The 22,866-nt window shown below is 36.1% G+C and overlaps 2 protein-coding genes across 2 annotated transcripts in view; one reads left to right on the top strand and one right to left on the bottom strand.

The window, feature by feature from the left end:
* The window catches only part of LOC138322345 (guanine nucleotide-binding protein-like 1), a 109,946-nt gene extending 92,506 nt beyond the window's left edge, over window positions 1-17,440 (bottom strand). Inside the window, exon 1 of the mRNA XM_069266384.1 lies at window positions 17,217-17,440. Coding sequence (XP_069122485.1) covers window positions 17,217-17,292 — 76 coding nt within the window. The 5' untranslated portion in view covers window positions 17,293-17,440. The remainder of the gene's footprint in view (window positions 1-17,216) is intronic.
* Window positions 17,441-17,502: 62 nt separating this feature from the next.
* Window positions 17,503-22,649, top strand: LOC138321966 (uncharacterized). The gene is made up of 5 exons (XM_069266020.1): window positions 17,503-17,666; window positions 19,680-19,780; window positions 20,245-20,318; window positions 20,997-21,094; window positions 22,256-22,649. Exons 2-5 carry the CDS (start codon window positions 19,688-19,690, stop codon window positions 22,456-22,458), a joined length of 468 nt encoding a protein of 155 aa, XP_069122121.1. The 5' UTR covers window positions 17,503-17,666; window positions 19,680-19,687; the 3' UTR covers window positions 22,459-22,649.
* Window positions 22,650-22,866: the final 217 nt, after the last annotated feature.

Below are 22,866 nucleotides of genomic sequence, written 5' to 3'. Positions count from 1 at the left end.
AAAAATCAAAATCTAAGATGGCCGCCTGTTGGCCATCTTGTAAACCGATCGGTCCCAAAATGCAATATGCAAAACTAGGACCCTAGGGGAACCTATATATGAAATTTGAGAAAGATCCCTTCTAAACTTTTTGATGAGGAAAAACGGTATAAAGCTAGTATATTAATAATCCGAAATAAAAGGCCAAAATAAATAAATTCAAAGTAAAATCAAAATCATTTCTATGGAATATATATTCAGCCACTATAGGGCCTTCTTCAGTCCGAAATAACACTAACACAACGTGTTCGTCTACATGTTTGTTTACATCTATTGTGTGCAGGTACGAAATGTCTCGGCCCGTTTGATGTATACGGCGAGTTATTTCGACCCAACATGCTATGTGCACTAAATCAACCCCAGTGTTTAAACAATGGTTTTTGAGAAAATTTTTGAGAAATAGCGGTAACAAACTTTAACTATCAAAATCCAAGATGGCCGCCTGTCGGCCATCTTGTTGACCGATTGGTCCCAAAATGCAATATGCACAACTAGGGTCCTATGGGAACCTGTATATGAAATTTGAGAATGATCCCTTCTGCACTTTTTGAGAAATAGCGGTAACAAACTTCAACTATCAAAATCCAAGATGGCCGACTGTTGGCCATCTTGTACACTGATCGGTCCCAAAATGCAATATGCAAAACTAGGACCCTAGGGGAACCTATATATGAAATTTGAGAAAGATCCCTTCTAAACTTTTTGAGAAATAGCGGTAACAAACTTTAACTATCAAAATCCAAGATGGCCGCCTGTTGGCCATCTTGTACACTGATCGGTCCCAAAATGCAATATGCAAAACTAGGACCCTAGGGGAACCTATATATGAAATTTGAGAAAGATCCCTTCTAAACTTTTTGAGAAATAGCGGTAACAAACTTTAACTATCAAAATCCAAGATGGCCGCCTGTCGGCCATCTTGTTGACCGATCGGTCCCAAAATGCAATATGCACAACTAGGGTCCTAGGGGAACCTATATATGAAATGAATTTGAGAAAGATCCCTTCTAAACTTTTGAGAAATAGCTGTAACAAACTTTAACTATCAAAATCCAAGATGGCCGCCTGTCGGCCATCTTGTTGACCGATCAGTCCCAAAATGCAATATGCACAACTAGGGTCCTAGGGGAACCTGTATATGAAATTTGAGAAAGATCCCTTCTAAACTTTTTGAGAAATAGCGGTAACAAACTTTAACTATCAAAATCCAAGATGGCCGCCTGTCGGCCATCTTGTTCACCGATCGGTCCCAAAATGCAATATGCACAACTAGGGTCCTAGGGGAACTGGTATATGAAATTTGAGAAAGATCCCTTCTAAACTTTTTGAGAAATAGCGGTAACAAACTTTAACTATCAAAATCCAAGATGGCCGACTGTCGGCCATCTTGTTGACCGATCAGTCCCAAAATGCAATATGCAAAACTAAGGTCCTAGGGAACCTACATATGAAATTTGAGACACATCCCTTCAGCACTTTTTGAGAAATAGAGGTAACAAACTTCAACTATCAAAATCCAAGATGGCCGACTGTCGGCCATCTTGTTGACCGATCGGTCCCAAAATGCAATATGCAAAACAAGGATCCTAGGGGAACCTATATATGAAATTTGAGAAAGATCCCTTCTAAACTTTTTGAGAAATAGCGGTAACAAACTTTAACTATCAAAATCCAAGATGGCCGCCTGTCGGCCATCTTGTTGACCGATCGGTCCCAAAATGCATTATGCACAACTAGGGTCCTAGGGAAAGCTACATATGAAATTTGAGACACATCCTTTCAGCACTTTTTGAGAAATAGCAGTAACAAACTTTAACTATCAAAATCCAAGATGGCCGCCTGTTGGCCATCTTGTTCACCGATCGGTCCCAAAATGCAATATGCAAAACAAGGACCCTAGGGGAACCTATATATGAAATTTGAGAAAGATCCCTTCTAAACTTTTTGAGAAATAGCGGTAACAAACTTTAACTATCAAAATCCAAGATGGCCGCCTGTCGGCCATCTTGTTGACCGATCGGTCCCAAAATGCAATATGCACAACTAGGGTCCTAGGGGAACCTACATATGAAATTTGAGACACATCCTTTCAGCACTTTTTGAGAAATAGCGGTAACAAACTTTAACTATCAAAATCCAAGATGGCCGACTGTTGGCCATCTTGTACACTGATCGGTCCCAAAATGCAATATGCAAAACTAGGACCCAAGGGGAACCTATATATGAAATTTGAGAAAGATCCCTTCTAAGCTTTTTGAGAAATAGCGGTAACAAACTTTAACTATCAAAATCCAAGATGGCCGCCTGTCGGCCATCTTGTTGACCGATCGGTCCCAAAATGCAATATGCACAACTAGGGTCCTAGGGAAAGCTACATATGAAATTTGAGACACATCCTTTCAGCACTTTTTGAGAAATAGCAGTAACAAACTTTAACTATCAAAATCCAAGATGGCCGCCTGTTGGCCACGTTGTTCGCCGATCGGTCCCAAAATGCAATATGCAAAACAAGGACCCTAGGGAAACCTGTATATGAAATTTGAGAAAGATCCCTTCTAAACATTTTGAGAAATAGCGGTAACAAACTTTAACTATCAAAATCCAAGATGGCCGCCTGTCGGCCATCTTGTTGACCGATCAGTCCCAAAATGCAATATGCACAACTAGGGTCCTAGGGGAACCTGTATATGAAATTTGAGAAAGATCCCTTCTGCACTTTTTGAGAAATAGCGGTAACAAACTTCAACTATCAAAATCCAAGATGGCCGACTGTCGGCCATCTCGTTGACCGATCGGTCCCAAAATGCAATATGCACAACTAGGGTCCTAGGGGAACCTACATATGAAATTTGAGACACATCCTTTCAGCACTTTTTGAGAAATAGCAGTAACAAACTTTACTTAGCAAAATCCAAGATGGCCGCCTGTTGGCCATCTTGTTCACCGATCGGTCCCAAAATGCAATATGCAAAACAAGGACCCTAGGGGAACCTATATATGAAATTTGAGAAAGATCCCTTCTAAACTTTTTGAGAAATAGCGGTAACAAACTTTAACTATCAAAATCCAAGACGGCCGCCTGTCGGCCATCTTGTTGACCGATCGGTCCCAAAATGCAATATGCACAACTAGGGTCCTAGGGGAACCTACATATGAAATTTGAGACACATCCCGTCAGCACTTTTTGAGAAATAGCGGTAACAAACTTTAATTATCAAAATCCAAGATGGCCGCCTGTTGGCCATCTTGTTCATCGATCGGTCCCAAAATGCAATATGCAAAATAAGGACCCTAGGGGAACCTATATATGAAATTTGAGAAAGATCCCTTCTAAACATTTTGAGAAATAGCGGTAACAAACTTTAACTATCAAAATCCAAGATGGCCGCCTGTCGGCCATCTTGTTGACCGATCCGTCCCAAAATGCATTATGCACTACTAGGGTCCTAGGGAAAGCTACATATGAAATTTGAGACACATCCTTTCAGCACTTTTTGAGAAATAGCAGTAACAAACTTTAACTATCAAAATCCAAGATGGCCGCCTGTTGGCCACGTTGTTCGCCGATCGGTCCCAAAATGCACGGTCCCAAAATGCAATATGCAAAACAAGGACCCTAGGGGAACCTACATGTGAAATTTGAAAAAGATCCCTTCTAAACATTTTGAGAAATAGCGGTAACAAACTTTAACTATCAAAATCCAAGATGGCCGCCTGTCGGCCATCTTGTTGACCGATCGGTCATTATGCACAACTAGGGTCCTAGGGAAAGCTACATATGAAATTTGAGACACATCCTTTCAGCACTTTTTGAGAAATAGCAGTAACAAACTTTAACTATTAAAATCCAAGATGGCTGCCTGTTGGCCATCTTGTTCACCGATCGGTCCCAAAATGCAATATGCAAAACAAGGACCCTAGGGGAACCTATATATGAAATTTGAGAAAGATCCCTTCTAAACTTTTTATGAACTTCTTATATGCACAACTAGGGTCCTAGGGGAATCTGTATATGAAATTTGAGAAAGATCCCTTCTCCACTTTTTATGAAATAGCGGTAACAAACTTCAAATTTCAAAATCCAAGATGGCCGACTGACGCCTTTTTGTTGACCGATCGGTCCCAAAATGCAATATGCACAACTTGGGTCCTAGGGGAACCTACATATGAAATTTGAGAAAGATCCCTTCTAAACATTATGAGAAATAGTGGTAACAAACTTTAACTATCAAATCCTGTCGGCCATCTTGTTGACCGATCGGTCCCAAAATGCAATATGCACAACTAGGGTCCTAGGGGAACCTACATATGAAATTTGAGACACATCCTTTCAGCACTTTTTGAGAAATAGCAGTAACAAACTTTAACTATCAAAATCCAACATGGCCGCCTGTTGGACATCTTTTTCACCGATCGGTCCCAAAATGCAATATGCAAAACAAGGACCCTAGGGGAACCTATATATGAAATTTGAGAAAGATCCCTTCTAAACTTTTTGAGAAATAGCGGTAACAAACTTTAACTATCAAAATCCAAGATGGCCGCCTGTCGGCCATCTTGTTGACCGATCGGTCCCAAAGTATCATGGTTATAATCAAAATTTAAACCCCATTTAATTTGGGAAGTTATTTGACAGTTGTTTGCTTTAAGTACATTATAAAAGTCTTTGGAACCCTTTTTCTTCCTTAGTATTATTTCAAGGTGTAATGGAACAAACGGATATAGTAGTGTTTCAAATGGGAAATGAAAATTGTTCAAGTACTTCTTTAATCTTAGTAATAAACCCATGGTATTCCAAAAAATTTGTTATTGCGTCATGTTTAACACAGAATTCATTAAATGAAAAAAAGGAACAATCTATATTGTTTTTCAATAGATCATTAATTATCATCATTCCCTTTTCAAACCATTTCCGATAAAATACTGCTTTATTTCCAACAGATAGATCATTGTTAAACCATAATGGCGTCTTAAATAAGGATTGGCTACTCTTAACTTATCTATTTTTGTTCTTAAATTATACCATGCATTAAAAACATCTACCCAAAACTGATTTTTAGGGCTTTTCACCATGTGGTGAAAAGACCTATTGTTTTTGTTCTGTTTTTTATTATTATTATTATTCTTCTTCTACACTTTTTTTGTGTCAAAAAGATCTTTAAAATGGTAAGAGGAATGCCAATGGCCTTATTGTTATATTGTATGGCATGAGTTGAAGGGGTGACCGCAACATTTTTCAGTAGGTATAAAAAAACCAAGATGGCCGCCATGACGTCATACCTAAAAAGTTTAAAACAGCCATAACTCAAAAACCGTTTAAGATACAGCAAATATTTTTGATGTTTTATGTAGATCGTATAAAAGACTAACTTTTATTCAATTACAGCAATTAGGTCAAAGGTCAAACAAAAAAGTTCGCTATGAGGTCAAAGTTCATGAATTTTTATTTTTTTGATTTTGCGAAATTTCTTTTTATATATCGATGTAGAATGTCATTCTGATGAATTTGGTGTCTTTTATTTTTCAGTAGTACTTCCGGTTAATGCTGTATGCCATTTTGAACAATCCTTTGATCTTTGCTAAATTCCCGCCAAAATGTTTAACATTATATATTGTCGAACTGAATGACTAATATAGTCTGCAATTGCTATAGAAAAGACCCCTCTAATGTTCTCTAACGTTAGATATGATTTTCATCTTCATCAAAAAAACAAAATGGCCGCTATGACGTCATATCTTAAAATTTAAAAATGCTTATACCTATCTAACAGTTCTTTTCACAGATTTCATCCAATAATATTTTTTGCAGATAATCTTAAGCGTAAAACTTTTTCTCTCTACATGTTATTACAAAAAATGGCAACTTCCGGTTTTCGGTAAGGGTCAAATGTTAAAGGTGCTGTTTTTAACAATAAACTTGAAAACTTTTCTCCTGAAGTTCTATAAGGTCTAGGATCTTCATATTTCATATATAAGATGTCCAGGGGATGGGCTATAAAGTCAGATACTAGGAATGACCTTGACCCATATTCAAGGTCACATGAGTCATATATGTTCAAATCTTTAAATGACTCAACAATAACCTAAATGATAAGAGTCTTCATACGTTAAAGGTCACAGGGGTCCAGAGTTTAAATATACATACCGGGGTATATATACTTAACAACACCGCAAGTCAGATGACGTTAAGGCGCATTCGATCTCGTTATCATTTGCTCAAATGAATTTGGAAATATTGGATTAAGATGAGAGTTCTCTTCGGCTGATCAAACTTCATGCAGATCTTCACTAAAACACTTTTATTCAGGGCTGAAAGTCAAGGTCATTTATTGGTTACAACTTCAAAACCCATGCATTACCTAGTTCTTAACTTACCTGGCAATGACGGTATTGTAAACTAAATATAGTGAAAAGCCCGCCAAATTGTCTATGACAATTTCTAGTTGCTATTTATTTGTTTTAAATACTCTTTGCCAGAATTGGCCAATAAGTTCAAGCTTATATCTGATTTCAGTATACTTAACCACTTACTCTCCGACATAAAAATTCTTCTGATCCAACTTATCTTAAGAGACTCAATATATGATGATAAATGAACCATTTTTAGCCCACCTTCCTGGTATTGCTGGATTATTACATCTCTTTTAATCTTATCAATTTTGCTATTCCATAAAAAGTTGAACAGAATTGTATTCAGTTGCTTAATGAAATTTGCCGAAGGGTTAGGCAAGGAAATAAAAAGGTGATTCATTTGTGATATCAATAGCGATTTAATAACATGTATCCTTCCTATCGGTGTGAGTAAACGTCTACTCCAACTTTTTATAATTGATTCAAGTTTAACTAATTTCTTATCAAAATTCATTTTTGGAATTCTACTAAGATCAACATGAAAATCTATACCAAGAAGTGTAAATTTATCTACTCCCCATCTAAGATTCATATTTGGAATGAGAACGTCTTGGCTATACTTTTTACTACCTATCCAGACTACTTCAGTTTTACCCAAATTTATTTTTAGACCCGAAATTTTCGCATAGCTATTTAATTCATCAACAGCCCCTTTCAAAGATTTTTCTGAACCATCTAATATTATTGAGGTATAATCTGCATACTGTGAGTTCAAGATAGGACAGTTATTAATATTTATTCCAGTAATATTTCTGTTATTTCTAATGCGAATTGCCAATATTTCAGCACATAGAATAAAAATGTATGGAGCGATAGGGTCACTTTGTCGACAGCCACGATTAATTTTAAAAATAGGAGACAAATTACCCCCCTGGTTTATGGCAGAACTTATATTAGAATGAAAAGATTTTTATCCATTTTCTAATATCATTTCCAGAGCCAAAATATCTAAAAACTTCATCTATGAATTTCCAGCTGACAGAATCAAAAGCTTTTTCAAAATCAACCATTAATAGCATTCCTGGAATATTATTCTCTTCAGTATATTGCATAATATCATAAACCAAACGAGTATTCTCCCCTACATAACGTCCTGATATGAAACCTGTCTGATCGGAATTAATTAATTGATTTAAAAATACTTTAATTCTACTAGCAATTGAACCCGAGGCAATTTTATACACAATATTTAACAATGAAATAGGTCTCCAATTTTTTATAAAAATTTTTGACTTATTTGCCTTAGGTATACATGTAATTATTCCTAATCGCTGTGTGATCGATAACTCGTCAATTAAAAAACCATAGTTCAGTGCTCGAGTAACAAAAGTACCTAGTTGTTTCCAGAAGCATTTAAAAAATTCAGAAGTAAAACCATCCGAGCCAGGACTTTTATTATTTTTCATATTTTTCAGAGTCTGTGAAGCTTCTTTTAATGTAATGAACCCTTCCAAATTTGCTGACTCAGTCATGTTTAGTCTCGGAACATCTAATCCATCTAGAAAATCATCTAAAACTACATCTTCAACATTCTCATCAATGGAGTACAATTGTTCATAAAAATCTTTCACTTCGTTCAAAATATTCCTAACTGTCTATTTTCCAAGTTAAAAAAGTAATTTGTTGGTTTTTCCCCTTCATCAATCCATAATGCTTTAGCTCGTATTATACTTCCTTTTATCCTATAGGATCTAATTTTTTCTAATTCAGTTTTTTTTTCTTGTCTCTTATCTAGATCTAAATCATTTTTATTTTCCAAGTCTTGTATCTCATTTATTAGATTCATTTCTCTAGCACAACTCTGCTTTTTCTTGTAAGATGAATATGATATTGACTTACCTCTTATTTCCATAAGTAATGTTTCTAAAAATAACTGATCGTTGATGATGAACTGTAAGTCTGAATTAGGTATTTCATCAATTTGTTCAATGTTATAAATAGGAAGACAATATTGTAATTTAATTTTCTTAATTGTTTCATTGATAGTATTGAGAAATTCAATGTCATATAAGAGCGAGTTGTTAAATTTCCATAATCCCTTCCCCTTTTTAAACTCATTAAATTTTAAAGAATTTGTGCAGCCAAATTTTTTTTTGATAATACGTCAGGATATTGCTTTTGATGAATGAAAAATTAAGTCCCACCCAACGAATCGCCTAGCTTTTAGCGCTATCGGTTGGTTTTGGTCGTGATTTACGGGTAGTGTCGACTACGGTTCAGAGATAATGAGCTAGGTGGTCACGTGGTCTTGTGATGTCAGAGTAGTCCGCGGCTACACAAGGTAAGCCTAGTACTATACATGTATACAGCATATATACGTATACGTTAGATCTACAATTTGAGTTTTTCGAGTAAATGGTTATTCTAGCTTTATGATGTAGATATTTTCAGTTTCAAAACATTCCATTTACACCACTTCAAAAATTCAAACAAGCATATATATAACTTTAGATTAGATAATCAGTCCAATTTGATAGCGATATCAAAATGATGTTCGGATCAGTCTGGACTGAGATTTAGATAGCATATGATGTAAATTTCAGTGTAATAAAAAAAAGTATAATGTAACACTATCTTTTTACGAGTAAAATCCCAAAATTTAGCATGAATATATCTAGAATCCGTGTTTTTATTTCATTCAAACTTCTGCTATAACGAAGCAAATTAAACACGGCACAGTTTTTGAGTAAAAATAAAATGTGGACGGTTATCAGTTATGTGATATTGGAGTTACAGTACCGAACTTATACCGAAAATAATATGTATATCTATATTGTTGCATTTGAAACTTTATCCATAACGTTTACTAAAAAGCAGAAATACATCAATGGTATTTCTGATATACGTTCCTATATTACAGTTTAAGTGTAGATTTAAATTCATTATTTCAAAATTATACTAAATCCTTAAAATAGTATATTCATTGTCGACCGTTTTGTATATCATACCGAGATTTAATAGTATGATGTATGAACATTTATCGTATAATCCAAAAAGTAACCACATACAGTGTTCAAATGAAAATTGAAATTACTCGTATACAGGCATAATATCTTGTAGATTTAAAAAAATATACTAAGTGATATTTAAATAAGTATATTTAGTGTGATAATATTGTAACCCTTCTTGTATGACTATACATGTACATTAAGATTCGAAACGGTGAAAATACATGCTTAGAATTTTTACTAATACCTTAGAAATTACTGGAGATTGATATATGCCACGATTCCGTAATTACAGTCTAGACTGGAATAATTTTTAAGGTTAAACCTTTAGTTGAACAAGTTCTTAAAACCATTTTTGTTTCTGAATAAGTCACCTTCCATTTTTGTTTTACCTGCGTGCGACATATATATATGTGTATGTAATATGTATTCCTAGGTATGATCAGGTATATTTTATTTCCATTTGCTTTTACATCTTCATTTTAAAAATGGAGGTGACAATAAAAAAAAACTAGAGCATAGATGTACGGGGTTTCCATAATTCAAATCACAATCCAATTAACGGATGTCCTAACCTGATTGACAGTAAGACAATAGCAAATACCCGATATAGTCCACCGAATAGCAAATTGCCCGAGGCCAGGTAATTACAGGTGAGTTCGATGAATGGCGTTGTGTACAGGTAAATAACATCCTGGTCAAGGTATTACATAACCATCAAACCAAAGGCATGGCTAATTATATATCTATAATGTCGGTGTATCTACTCGTATATATCGATTAAAAATTGAAAGCGACTGCACGGTCTGAAAAAATAGTTTGTTTTGCTTAATATCTCAATATTTAGATCTTTTATAATATCAAAAGTAAATTCTTTCTACCACATGTTGAAACGTTTAACGGTAATGTAATAAGTGTATCTCGATTTATTCGGTTAGCAACACACAACACAATGTTTGTAATGATAAATCATCGGTGTGTACGTATGTCAAGCATCATATCCTTGATGCTTTAATCAAGGATTTTTTTCAATTGTTACGTAAAATTTCATTCTACAGTCACAAACTTTGCAATTCACAATGTATCAAAGATACAGACTACAGAAAAAATATTATTTAATTAAAGCGTATTCGTTGCTGAACTCCTCAACAAAAAATCGGAAACTGTTATTTCTGTGTGGATTTTCTTTCATAATTACACGAAGATACCTGCAATTAGAGCATAAATTAGAGTATTTGAAACATCGAATTTCACTCTTTTAGTTATTTATATTCGAGACAACGTTATTGTGTAACGATTAACTTCACTCAAAAGTAATCATAAAAAAATCTTTGATCGGCTTTTCCTGTGACCGTCGATGTAAGTGATAGCACATCAGTTAAAGTACAGCTATAAGCCACGGACTATTGTGACGTCACACGGTTTAGGGCTAGAAAATATGCATAATCGGGCGGTCAGAAAATTTGACCTCGATATGGGCGGTTTACAGGTTATTCCGGTCGCGCGCGGCACGGAGAGGTTTCTACACGGTCTCATAAAGCCATTTTCAGCATAAACTGAAATTATTATTTTTGACTGCACAAATCCTTTAATACAATTTTTGGAAAAGAATGATCAGATCTGTAACCTGGTTCAATGGTTGCCTCCCCTACACTTGATAGTAAATTTCCTGATACTAAAAAGAAATTTTATCTGGCTTGTTTAACAGGTCTATTTCTCCGCCAAGTATATATAGAAATATCAGTATGCTGTTCTCTAAAAACATCAATCAAGTCAAAGTTTTCAATAATATCCAACAATCTCATACGAGCCTTCGGGTTATTAATATTTTTATAACTTTTGTCACAATCTATTTCAGGATCAAGTACTAGGTTAAAATCTCCACAAATAATATAGCTGTCATTCTTGAACTCATAGAGTGTATCCTCTATTCTATCATAAAAAGTGGGATTGTCTGTGTTTGGTCCATACACTGTAATCAAAGTTACATTCCTACCTTCTATGGTCATATCAAGAGCTAAAAAATTACCAGACAAGTCTTTTTTCTCCTTTAACACCTTAAATTCAAAATTGTTATTTATAAGCACTGTTTCCCCCCTTGCATTAGATTTAAAGGAATTAAAAAAACAGTCATATCCCCACTCATTCTGTATTATATTTTCTTGTTCTTGGGTAAAATGAGTGTCTTGAAGACAGTAGATATTATATTGTTTTTCCCTCAAAAAAGTAAAAACATCTTTCCGTTTTAGCCTATCGCCTAGCCCCTGACAATTGGCAGATAATATCTTGATTCCATTCATATAAATATTGTTTATACATAAAAGTCTATTTGAAACCCACAATTAAAAACGATTTGATATTTTCCCCTACTTCCTTGATCTGTAAGCCGTCTTTTTGAAAGTTTAATGGAATTCATGCTTCTTAAATCGTCACATAAAAAATGTAAGGTGGCATGGTTAATCCCATTTTCAAGTTTGACAACACCCCCACCTCGAGAAGAGAAGAAGAAAGAAAGAAATAGAAAGAGAAATAAAAACACATACATAAACATGGGTCAAATAAACAGACCACCACTCAGCACTTACGTCATATAAAACAGCTAGGAAGCATATTATCACATTAGGCATATCAAAGATCTGCAAAACAATGTGTAAATACCAATTACTCAATACCGGAAGTTCTGAACATTAAAAATCTCGGTTATGCGAACTCTTATTCTAAAGGCCCAAAATAATTTATTTATATTTTTAAAAAAAAGTAGATCTACAACATTATGATGCAGCAGCCTACGATAAGTCTGTATAAACAACTTTGGTACTTAAAGACCGACCGCATGTAAAATAAGTTACTTTATTTCCACATATTTTCAAATATTAAGCAAGATCGCGGAAACGCTTGAAAGAAGATCGGCAGCCGTTGCCCGTTTACGGAAAAACACGAAGGCTACCGATCACCCTTCGGTATTCTTCGCGATTCAGTACTAGGTACTAAAGAAATATAATTTAATATCATAGAAGGAAGACGTAGAAAAACAACAAGAATTATTTTTTGGAAAATTTGCTAAAATCTAAGCAGTCTTACTACGATTTATAATGATAATCGGCTTATCTTATATCAAGAATATTATTTTCCAAATAAAAATCCATTCACACGGAATATATATATATATCCAATCTCACACAATACACACATTATGAAAAGGAAACGAAACACATGTGTTAATATTTACATTCGCGAGGCAAACTGAGTTTATATAACACAGTTGCATGATCGGTAGTCAGAGCATTCTGACGTTTGATGTCCGACCGATCATTCCACACAGTTCCTATACAGTTATTACTCGCGATTACCAGGCTTTCCTTTTACGAAGTTAGCGTCATCTAGGAGATAACTCTCAGTTACGGAGTATCATAAGCGAGTCTGCGGCGAGTCTTTCCGTCTGAGAGAATTACAAATAGCTTGCCATCAACACTATATGAATTCTTGACACACTTGATATGCATCCTTCAGTCTCTGTTGGTTATATCGCGTCAGGTCTTCGTAAACCACTATCTTTGTCCCCTTAAGTCCTTTCCGGGCACGGATGATCTCGCCCTTCTTCCATCTGTGAGTAAATTTGACAATGATATTCCGTGGAGTGCTGCCGTCGAACCTACCGAGCCTATGGGCAATATGTCTGTCACTTTCCCTTAAGGGTAGATTTAGTTTGTCATTCACAAAACCTACTATGGTCTGTACACAGTCTTCCACCGATTCCTTATCTCCTGGCTCTGTAAGTCCGACTATTCTATTCCGACTCCTATTGGATCCAGGAGGCATCATTAATGAAAGATATTGAATGCACAATATACACAAAATGTAAGTCCAAACGCGAGTCACATACATAGAGTAGGCACAATGTACGCCAGGTAACAATACGTAAGTGGTGAGTAGTGGTCGCTCACGTAGTTCACTTCATGGCCTCAACTGTTTTTTCACCAAAAGTTACTTTTTAGGCGAAAGTTCACCAAAATATCGTGGAATATGTTAGATGAACATATCAACTACATTCTGGTCCAGAAATATTCCATTCAAATATAAATGATCCTCGGACAAAAAACGTATTCCCAGGACCGATGTGACAGTCGACTTGCCAGGTCCTCGTGACCTTCTTAATACCCCATTATACTAATTTCATTGAAATCAGAGACCGAAATATAAAAACAGGAAGTTGGCCCAGCAGCCATCTTGGAATACCAAAATCTTTTCGAAAATGTTTGCATGTTGTTTGCCATCCCTAAAACCCCTATAGACCAATTTTCCTTGAGATCGGAGACCGAAACCTGAAAACAGGAAGTGGGCCAGCGGCCATCTTGGAATACCAAAATCTATATATAGAATATGATTGTCCTTCCCTAATGATGTTTTTACACCAAATATAGAAGAAAGTCATGTATAAGAATGAGTAGGATTTTAAAGTCAAATTTCATCAAAGTTCCTCCTTCTGAGCCCCATCCCTCTGTCCCCAGGGGTTGGACCTAACTCGTTTATATAAAATATGATTATCCTTCCCAAATGAAGTTTCACACCAAATATGGAAAAAATCCACTCAAGAGTTAACAAGGTGTAGGATTTTAGTGCTAAAATTAAGAAAATTTCCCCTTTTAAACCCCACCCCTCAGCCCCTAGGGATTGGAGCAGACTCATTTATATGACATATGATTGTCCTTTCCAAACAATAATTCAAACCAAATATGGTTGCCCACCATCCAAGGATATAGGAGTAGAATTTTAAAGCTAAAATTAAGAAAATTTGCCCTTTTTGGGCCCCACCATTCAGCCCCTAGGGGTCGGAGCAGGCTCATTTATAAAAAAATAAAATATGATTGCCCTTTCCCAACAATGTTCCAAACCAAATATGGTTGTCATCCATCCAAGGATGAAGGAGTAGTAGGGTTTTTAAGCTAAAATTAAGAAAATTTCCACTTTTGGGGCCCTGCCCCTCTGCTCCTTGGGGTCGGACCTAACTCATTTATACAAAATATGATTGCCCTCCCCAATGATGTTTCACAACGAATATGGATGAAATCCATCCAAGGATGAAGGATAAGTAGGATTTTAACGCTAAAATTAAGAAAATTTCCCCTTTTGGGCCCCACCCCTCAATCCCTAGGGGTCAGAGCAGGCCCATTTATGCAAAATATGATTGGCCTTTCCGAATAATGTTTCAAAACAAATTTGGTTATCATCCATCCAAGGATGGAGAAGTAGCATTTTTAAGCTAAAATTACCTTCAGTCACATGACCTAAAAAGAGGTCAAGAGGGCCTGTATCACTCACCTTGTGTTAAGTGTTTTAACCAAACTGACCACTTTGGTTTAACCCTCAGGCTCCCAGAGGGTTTGAATCATGCATCTGAACAATTTAGAATCTCAATTGTAACCTTATATACATATCGTATGAATATCCTGAATACCTGGTACTTATTTTCACATAAGAAGTCATTTACGAGTCATCTAAATGAATAGTCTGTTAAATTGACACATTTTGGTCATGTACTTCCCTCAGGCCCCCAGGGATTTGTCCATCCATCTGTGTAATTTTGAATCTACACTCCATAGAGATGCTACAAATGCAATATGAATGCTAGATTCAAAGAAGACGTAAGTCTATATGGAAAAAGTGATATTGAAACCTTTTGGCATTGCCAGCTAGTCTGCTCCTCATGCAGTCCCCCGGGAGTTGGTCAGCCCAAAAAATAGTACAATTGGCAAAATTATATCACCCCATAAGAATTACCAATTCAATATTATTGCTATGTTTAAATGATGGAAATGGCCACAATGACCCCTTTTGGTCCCATCCTACAGAAGGTCAATCTGATCATATGTACATTCTACCCCTTTTGGCCCCATCCTACAGAAGGTCAATCTGATCATTTGTACATTCTACCCCTTTTGGCCCCATCCTACAGGTCAATCTGATCATTTGTACATTCTACCCCTTTTGGCCCCAATCCTACAGAAGGTCAATCTGATCATTTGTACATTCTACCCCTTTTGGCCCCATCCTACAGAAGGTCAATCTGATCATTTGTACGTTCTACCCCTTTTGGCCCCATCCTACAGAAGATCAATCTGATCATTTGTACATTCTACCCCTTTTGGTCCCATCCTACAGAAGGTCAATCTGATCATTTGTACATTCTACCCCTTTTGGCCCCATCCTACAGAAGATCAATCTGATCATTTGTACATTCTACCCCTTTTGGCCCCATCCTACAGAAGGTCAATCTGATCATTTGTACATTCTACCCCTTTTGGCCCCATCCTTCAGAAAGTCAATCTGATCATTTGTACGTTCTACCCCTTTTGGCCCCATATCCTACAGAAGGTCAATCTGATCATTTGTACATTCCACCCCTTTTGGCCCCACCCTAAAGAAGGTCAATCTGATTTTTGTACATTCTACCCCTTTTGGCCCCATCCTACAGAACGTCAATCTGATCATTTGTACATTCTACCCCTTTTGGCCCCATCCTACAGAAGGTCAATCTGATCATTTGTACATTCTACCCCTTTTGGCCCCATCCTACAGAAGGTCAATCTGATTTTTGTACATTCTACCCCTTTTGGCCCCATCCTACAGAAGGTCAATCTGATCATTTGTACATTCCACCCCTTTTGGCCCCACCCTAAAGAAGGTCAATCTGATTTTTGTACATTCTACCCCTTTTGGCCCCATCCTACAGAAGGTCAATCTGATCATTTGTACATTCTACCCCTTTTGGCCCCATATCTACAGAAGGTCAATCTGATCCCTTGTACATTCTACCCCTTTTGGCCCCACCCTACAGAAGGTCAATCTGATCATTTGTACATTCTACCCCTTTTGGCCCCCATCCTACAGAAGGTCAATCTGATCATTTGTACATTCTACCCCTTTTTTGCCCCATCCTACAGAAGGTCAATCTGATCATTTGTACATTCTACCCCTTTTGGCCCCATCCTACAGAAGGTCAATCTGATCATTTGTACATTCTACCCCTTTTGGCCCCATCCTTCAGAAGGTCAATCTGATCATTTGTACATTCTACCCCTTTTGGCCCCATATCCTACAGAAGGTCAATCTGATCATTTGTACATTCTACCCCTTTTGGCCCCACCCTAAAGATGGTCAATCTGATTATTTGTACATTCTACCCCTTTTGGCCCCATCCTAAAGAAGGTCAAGTCCAGCTCACCCCATCAGAATTGATGCTACTGGTTAAATTTGATGAAATAAAGCAGTTATGAAGAAGGTAATTGTTGACGTTCAGATGGACTGACGGACAGATGGACTGACAGAGGGATGGACTGACAGGCAAACGACAAACACCACTGTATAAACCTGCAGGTCTTATAAATCATATTTACACAAACCATCAAATATCAATGGTTATGTGGATTGGCAGTGGCGTGCATATAGGTTGTGAGAGAAGTTAAATCATATACAGGAAGGGTGCAAGTTACTGTATTTCTTTTTTTTTTAGTTTATAGTTATAAGATAAAATACAAACAAACCCCTTCCCCCAATGATGTTTCTGGTAATATTTGGTAATACAATCCATGTATACAGAACTTGTATGACAAGTAGTGATTTCAAGGATTAACCCCTATTTCCCCTATTGGGCCGCGGTGGCACACCGTGAGTCCTGCCTACACATAGTGCATCACTTGAAACAATAAAAAATCACAGTCAGAAAAGAATGTTTACGTAACTGAAGCAGTAATTAACAGGTTACTGTCCTAACCACTAAACTAAAATATAACTGTAAGTTAATGATAAACTTTGACATACTTTCCTTCTTTCTTTGACGTTTGTCTTGCAGCTGAAACTTCTTTTGCTTTGAACTAAAGGGCTTCTTACGCGGCATGAAAATGCTGAATATAAGGTACCTAGGTCTAGAGGTTTTCGAACTTCAATGCGTCTACGTATATATGTACACATGCACGTGTACTAATCTAGGTAAATGTAATTATATAAATAACTGCCCAGGATCCGCGTGTTGTCGATTTCCGGTGTTTGTAACCACACAGACTTTGGTCGCATTCAAGCCACATTCACGAAGTGGGTTTATCTAGAGGCGTGAATCATTCAGGTTCAACCAACACACATGTGTTGTCATGTTGAAGTGAAACTAGTCTAGAATCTATAGGCCTACTATAGTTGCCGCTTTGACCGGTTTGTGAAAGTTATATATACCTTGGTCCATTTCCGAAGATTTCATTTCGATCCTTTTACAAAGAGGTAAATAATGTTACCGATGTTATTGAAAACAACTACGTATACGTGACGCTACAAATTTTGAACACTTTCTGAAGATAAGTCTTACATCTTGTATTTGTAAACATTTTCTAGCGTGCGCTTGAATCCAGATTTTTCTCTCAAAGATAATACTATGCGGTCCTCGTGTGTGATTTTATTCACGTGTAGAATGCGGCATAAACTAAAGAAATAAACAGAATGTCCTTGGTATTCCCCCGTCGTTGCTACAATCCTGATTATATATATATATACAGATAACTGTTACCGGACAGAAGTATTCGGACAAAATGGCCGCCGTAACGTCATGTGTACATCTCGCTAGGAAAATAAAACTCTTTATAAAAAATATATGTGCTTTGATACTGACCTAATATTTGGTGATCTGACCCTTGGACTTTCGTACTTCCTTCAGACGATCGGGAATCGATTGGTATAAACCTTGAATGTATTCTACATCAATGCCTTGCCAGATGATTTGTATTGCGTCAAAAAGTTCTGTTTGATTAGTGATGTTGTTGACCACTGATTTTAGTCGTATTTTAAGTTTTAACCACACATTTTCGATGATATTTAAATCAGGACTTTGTGGGGTATGGCACGCCGTTTTGTCATAAAGATTTGACCTTAAGTATTATAGATCTATGTATTTTATGACAAAACGGCGTGCCATAGTGGGGGCCATTCTAAAACGGGAATACCATGGTTTGTAAAATATTCAGACACAACACGAGCCTTGTGAACCGGAGCATTGTCCTGTTGAAAAATGTAGTTTTGGTTTGCGAAGTGTCTCGCTAAAACTGGCCACAAATTCTCTTCCAAAATTTCAATATATTTTAGTGAATTGATGGTTCCATTTACACTGCAAACAGTACCAACTCCATGATGGGTAATACACCCCCAAATCATCATGGAAAGTTTCCGGTGTGACCGCGGACAGATGCAGGCTGGCCGGTATGCCTCGTCTTTTCGCCTCCATATAAAAATTCTGTTGTCATTACCGATCACGATTTGACTTTCATCAGAAAAAATAACATCTTTCCAATAGTTTTCTACAGTCAGATTTCTTTTATCAAAGCAAAATGTCACACGTTTCCTCAAATTGACTTCACACACGACCATGGTTTTCTTCACTACCCTTCTACGGTATCCCTGATTTTTTAAATTCCGGTCAATCGTTTTACTACTATTGACCTGTACATCATTTACAGTGTTCCTGTAGTCATTTAATTCGGCTGTTACTTCATCCAACGTTTTTCTCCTATTTCCGCGAACAACTTTTAAGAGCCTTCTCTGGTCCCGATCTGTCAAATATGGCGCCCTTCCACATCGATGTGTATTTTCAATGTTTCCTTGTCTCACATATCGTTTCCAAATATCAGAAATTGTAGATTTTGGTATGCCTAACCTATCTGCAACAATTGTTTGTTTTATCCCACCTTCTATCATCGCTACGACCGCTTTTCTTAAGCCTGATGTCACTTCTTTACCACGACGACCCATGTTATTTCCGTGAATTCCTGCGATTCCGTCAGCAGACGACGTAATTTATTTTTACCGCCACAACATTACGCATGACGTCATCTTTCCGATGACGTATACGATGACGCGAACCAAGCCGCCAAACTGGATTTATTTCGATTTTGACGCGCCGCGCGAAATTTAGCGGTATACATCACGACTCGTTTGTCCGAATACTTCTGTCCGGTCTCTGTATATATATATATATTTATATATAACTACAGCTTAACTTAAGAAATATCCACATTTAAGGTTATCAACTCTGTCATTTTATAAGATTTGGTATTTTTTATTAATTACCATTCAAATCATTTTTACCAAAACATGATAGGACTTATGCTTCGATCACCCTTAAATATGCTAAATATATGAGTTAGGAATGGACTCATATTGGACTGTATATCATATGAAGCTATATTTACATGTATTGGCAGATATTATACATGTCATGTTGTTTATGTGAACTAATTGTTTCAGTCATTGATATGAAGTTTTACTTACACTCAATTGAGCATGGGTTCACGATGGTGGTGAAGTGTGGGGAGAGCTACAAGGGAACGCTTGAGGATGTCGCCACGGTAAGTCAACTTTTATTCCACATTATTTCACTCATTTCATCATTCTTTGTTTTCCAATTTTTAAACTTGTCTTTCTGTCCTTTTTGAAAGAGGTTGACAGAAAAAATGTTAAAATTTAAATGTAACCAATTGCATGCCAATGTCATTTGAGTGACATGAACAAACAATATTACCAGTCCCTATAGTTGCTATGCTTCTTTGACACCAGAAGTTAGCTGACTACAGGTAATTGGGGCACATCTTTTTCTTGTAACTGGTTGTGGTGACTTGGTTTCTCACTTAAATATTTATTTATTTGCTGAATATTTTTTTATATAACAAAATTCTTAGTCTACCAACTAACCTTCATTTCTTAATGAGTAAATTAGTAAAAGAGTTAGTAAAAGCCATGTAAATATTAATCAGCGAATTTTAACTATAGATTTAAGAGGACTAAAGCATCTGCATCTATATCTGATTTTCAGATATTTATCAAAGAGTTGAAGAAGAAGCTACCATCAGCATGTTTGGATAATGTTGCAGTAGAAGTGAAGAAAAGGTAAGCAGAGTGTTTTGTACAACAGAGCAAAATCTACTCAGTGTCAACAGCATGTACAGAGGACTCCACTTAATCAAATAACGGTTATTCAAATATTTCGGTTACATGTATAAAATTCTGCAGTCCCGATTTTTCCTTTCTTTATCTTTGTTTTTCAACTCTGTGTCTTTGCATCAACATCTTACATTGTACATGACCTCCAGTTATTCGAATAAAATATCTGGGAAATTCTTAAAATAAAATAAAATATTTTCCAATTTTGCAATGTATTTTCAGCGAAATTCGCCGATATGTTTCAAGATACATATGTACTTCACTTTTACTAGAAATCAGCATGGTGAAAGATTAACGTATGGCTTCCTACCATAACCGCCATTCATGGGTAGTCTTGTATAGGTATTGTCAGGGTCTTTTTCTGTTACTTTTGGAATAATGGGACCCTTAATTATGGCTCTGATGTGGAGCAATTAGCCACAAAATCAAGATTTAAGAAAAACAATAAAATTTTACTTGTACTTTGAATTAAATCAAAACGTATAAGATCTCTGGTTGAATGTAGCTTTCTGAAGAAAATACATAAATATCTTAAATACCTTGCTAATTACTTAGTTGATTGTAATGATAAAGACATAAATTACTTACCAGTATTAGGATTTTATAATGCTTTCTCTTTGACAGTCAAACAGTTTTAGACTTAAGAGAAGAAGTGAAGAAAAAAACAAAGGACAAAGATGACCTGTTTGTTAGTTTACATTCCCAGACTACACCAAAATCTGGTAAATATGACCAGTTTGATCTATAGACATATGATGATAGTATTTCTACCACAATAGGCGGTGTTATTCAACTCTCAGGGTATCAAATACACGATGCAGCTGTTGATAAACAATTTATTTTACCACACGTGGTATAAACTCTGTACGCATTCTGATTGGCTGACACGATGAACTTTGACCGAACTACGTCTTTCTCAGTGTCGTGTCATCATTTGTCAACGTCATCAATAATTGAGTGACGTCATGCTATGCCGCTTGACGCCAAAACTGTTGTTGGTACTTATCCTCGTCTTATTTCTATCGGCTAAAGACAGATATTATTGTGGTAGAAGCAGGTCACACGACACATGGTTGTTGGACATGGAATTTATTCCACACTGGTAAGTTATTTTCTAAAAGTTACAAAAGACAATCGCTAAAGCTCATGTCTTTTGTAACTTTAAAAAAATAACTCACTCATGTGGAATAAATTCCATATCCAACAACCACTTGTTGTGTAACCTCTATTTATCACATACTTGTCATGTTCAGCCAATATCATATGGCCATATGTTGTAAATATTGAAGACACATGCTTATTACACTATTGTGACTTCACAGGTAAACGTACATCATAGTGTAGAACATACAGTTAATATGTGATCGCAGAAAGTACGAAAAACAGCGTGTTCACATCGCACATTGTGTGCCCAACTTTGTGGTGTGTGATACAGACTGTATATTTATGCAATTTGTATAGCACACTGCACATTTTGGAATGTTGGGTTGATTAATATTACAAAATAATTAGCTGGCGGAATGTCTTATTGTAATTAAATCACATAATAACTTTCTAACGAGATGAGGGTGAACGATAACATAGATGACATGCAGTGAAATTTTAATTGTTTGACTGGGTCAAAAGGTCATCCACCAAATATCTCAGTTTCTCACATGTAATTTCACTTTGTTATCATTCATCTTTAGCTGTTAGCAGCGAGACAGAGATTTTGTTCTTTATCAAGGAAATGTTCATTTTTCCAGGTTACATACATTTTGCTATAAAATTATTTATTTGTAATGTAACAAAAATGCTTTCAAAATCTAAAATTTGTCCACTTTTTTCAGTTTTTCTTGATTTTTCTTTTTTCATTTTTTCCGATGAGTTTTATGTATTTGCAGATTCCAAGAAAACTGCTGAGACTGAAGAGAACAAATGTGCCGATACTAAATCTACCAAAACTAAAGGTAAACCTAATGTTGTGTTGTTAGGAGGATATTGCTCAGTTACTTCACTCAGCATCATTCATATTCTGATCATTAACGAAATCGAGTTTTCATTGGCTCAGATTCATTCAGACATGTTATTATTACTGTGTATCTAAAACATGTAATATTGGCTAACTAATTATTCTCTTGTCATTTAGTACACATAGTATTCCTGTCATTGTCGGAGACACACAGATGATTGCACTTTGCTATGCTACACTTATCACTAGCGGGTCAGCACGGCCAAAAAATCTTGTTTCATTAGATTCAATCTGAATGGTTCTGTTACATTTTCTGATGGGATTTTTAGCCAACAAGATTGAATGTTACATATGGTGTATGAAAGGTGCACATAATCAACATTGATTACTGCTGTAAACTGAGTTTATATTGATACACAACATTACTTACTTGAACCTCTTCTTATACAAAATGTACAACATTACTTACTCGAACAAAATGTACATTACTTACACGAACCTCTCCTCATATGACAAACTTATGCCTGTTGATTTCCTTTTTCC

Source organism: Argopecten irradians, chromosome 4, assembly GCF_041381155.1.
Source record: "Argopecten irradians isolate NY chromosome 4, Ai_NY, whole genome shotgun sequence".
Lineage (NCBI taxonomy): Eukaryota > Metazoa > Mollusca > Bivalvia > Pectinida > Pectinidae > Argopecten > Argopecten irradians.
The sequence above is the reverse complement of the archived record's forward strand: the minus strand, read 5'-3'. Positions and strand labels throughout refer to the sequence as shown.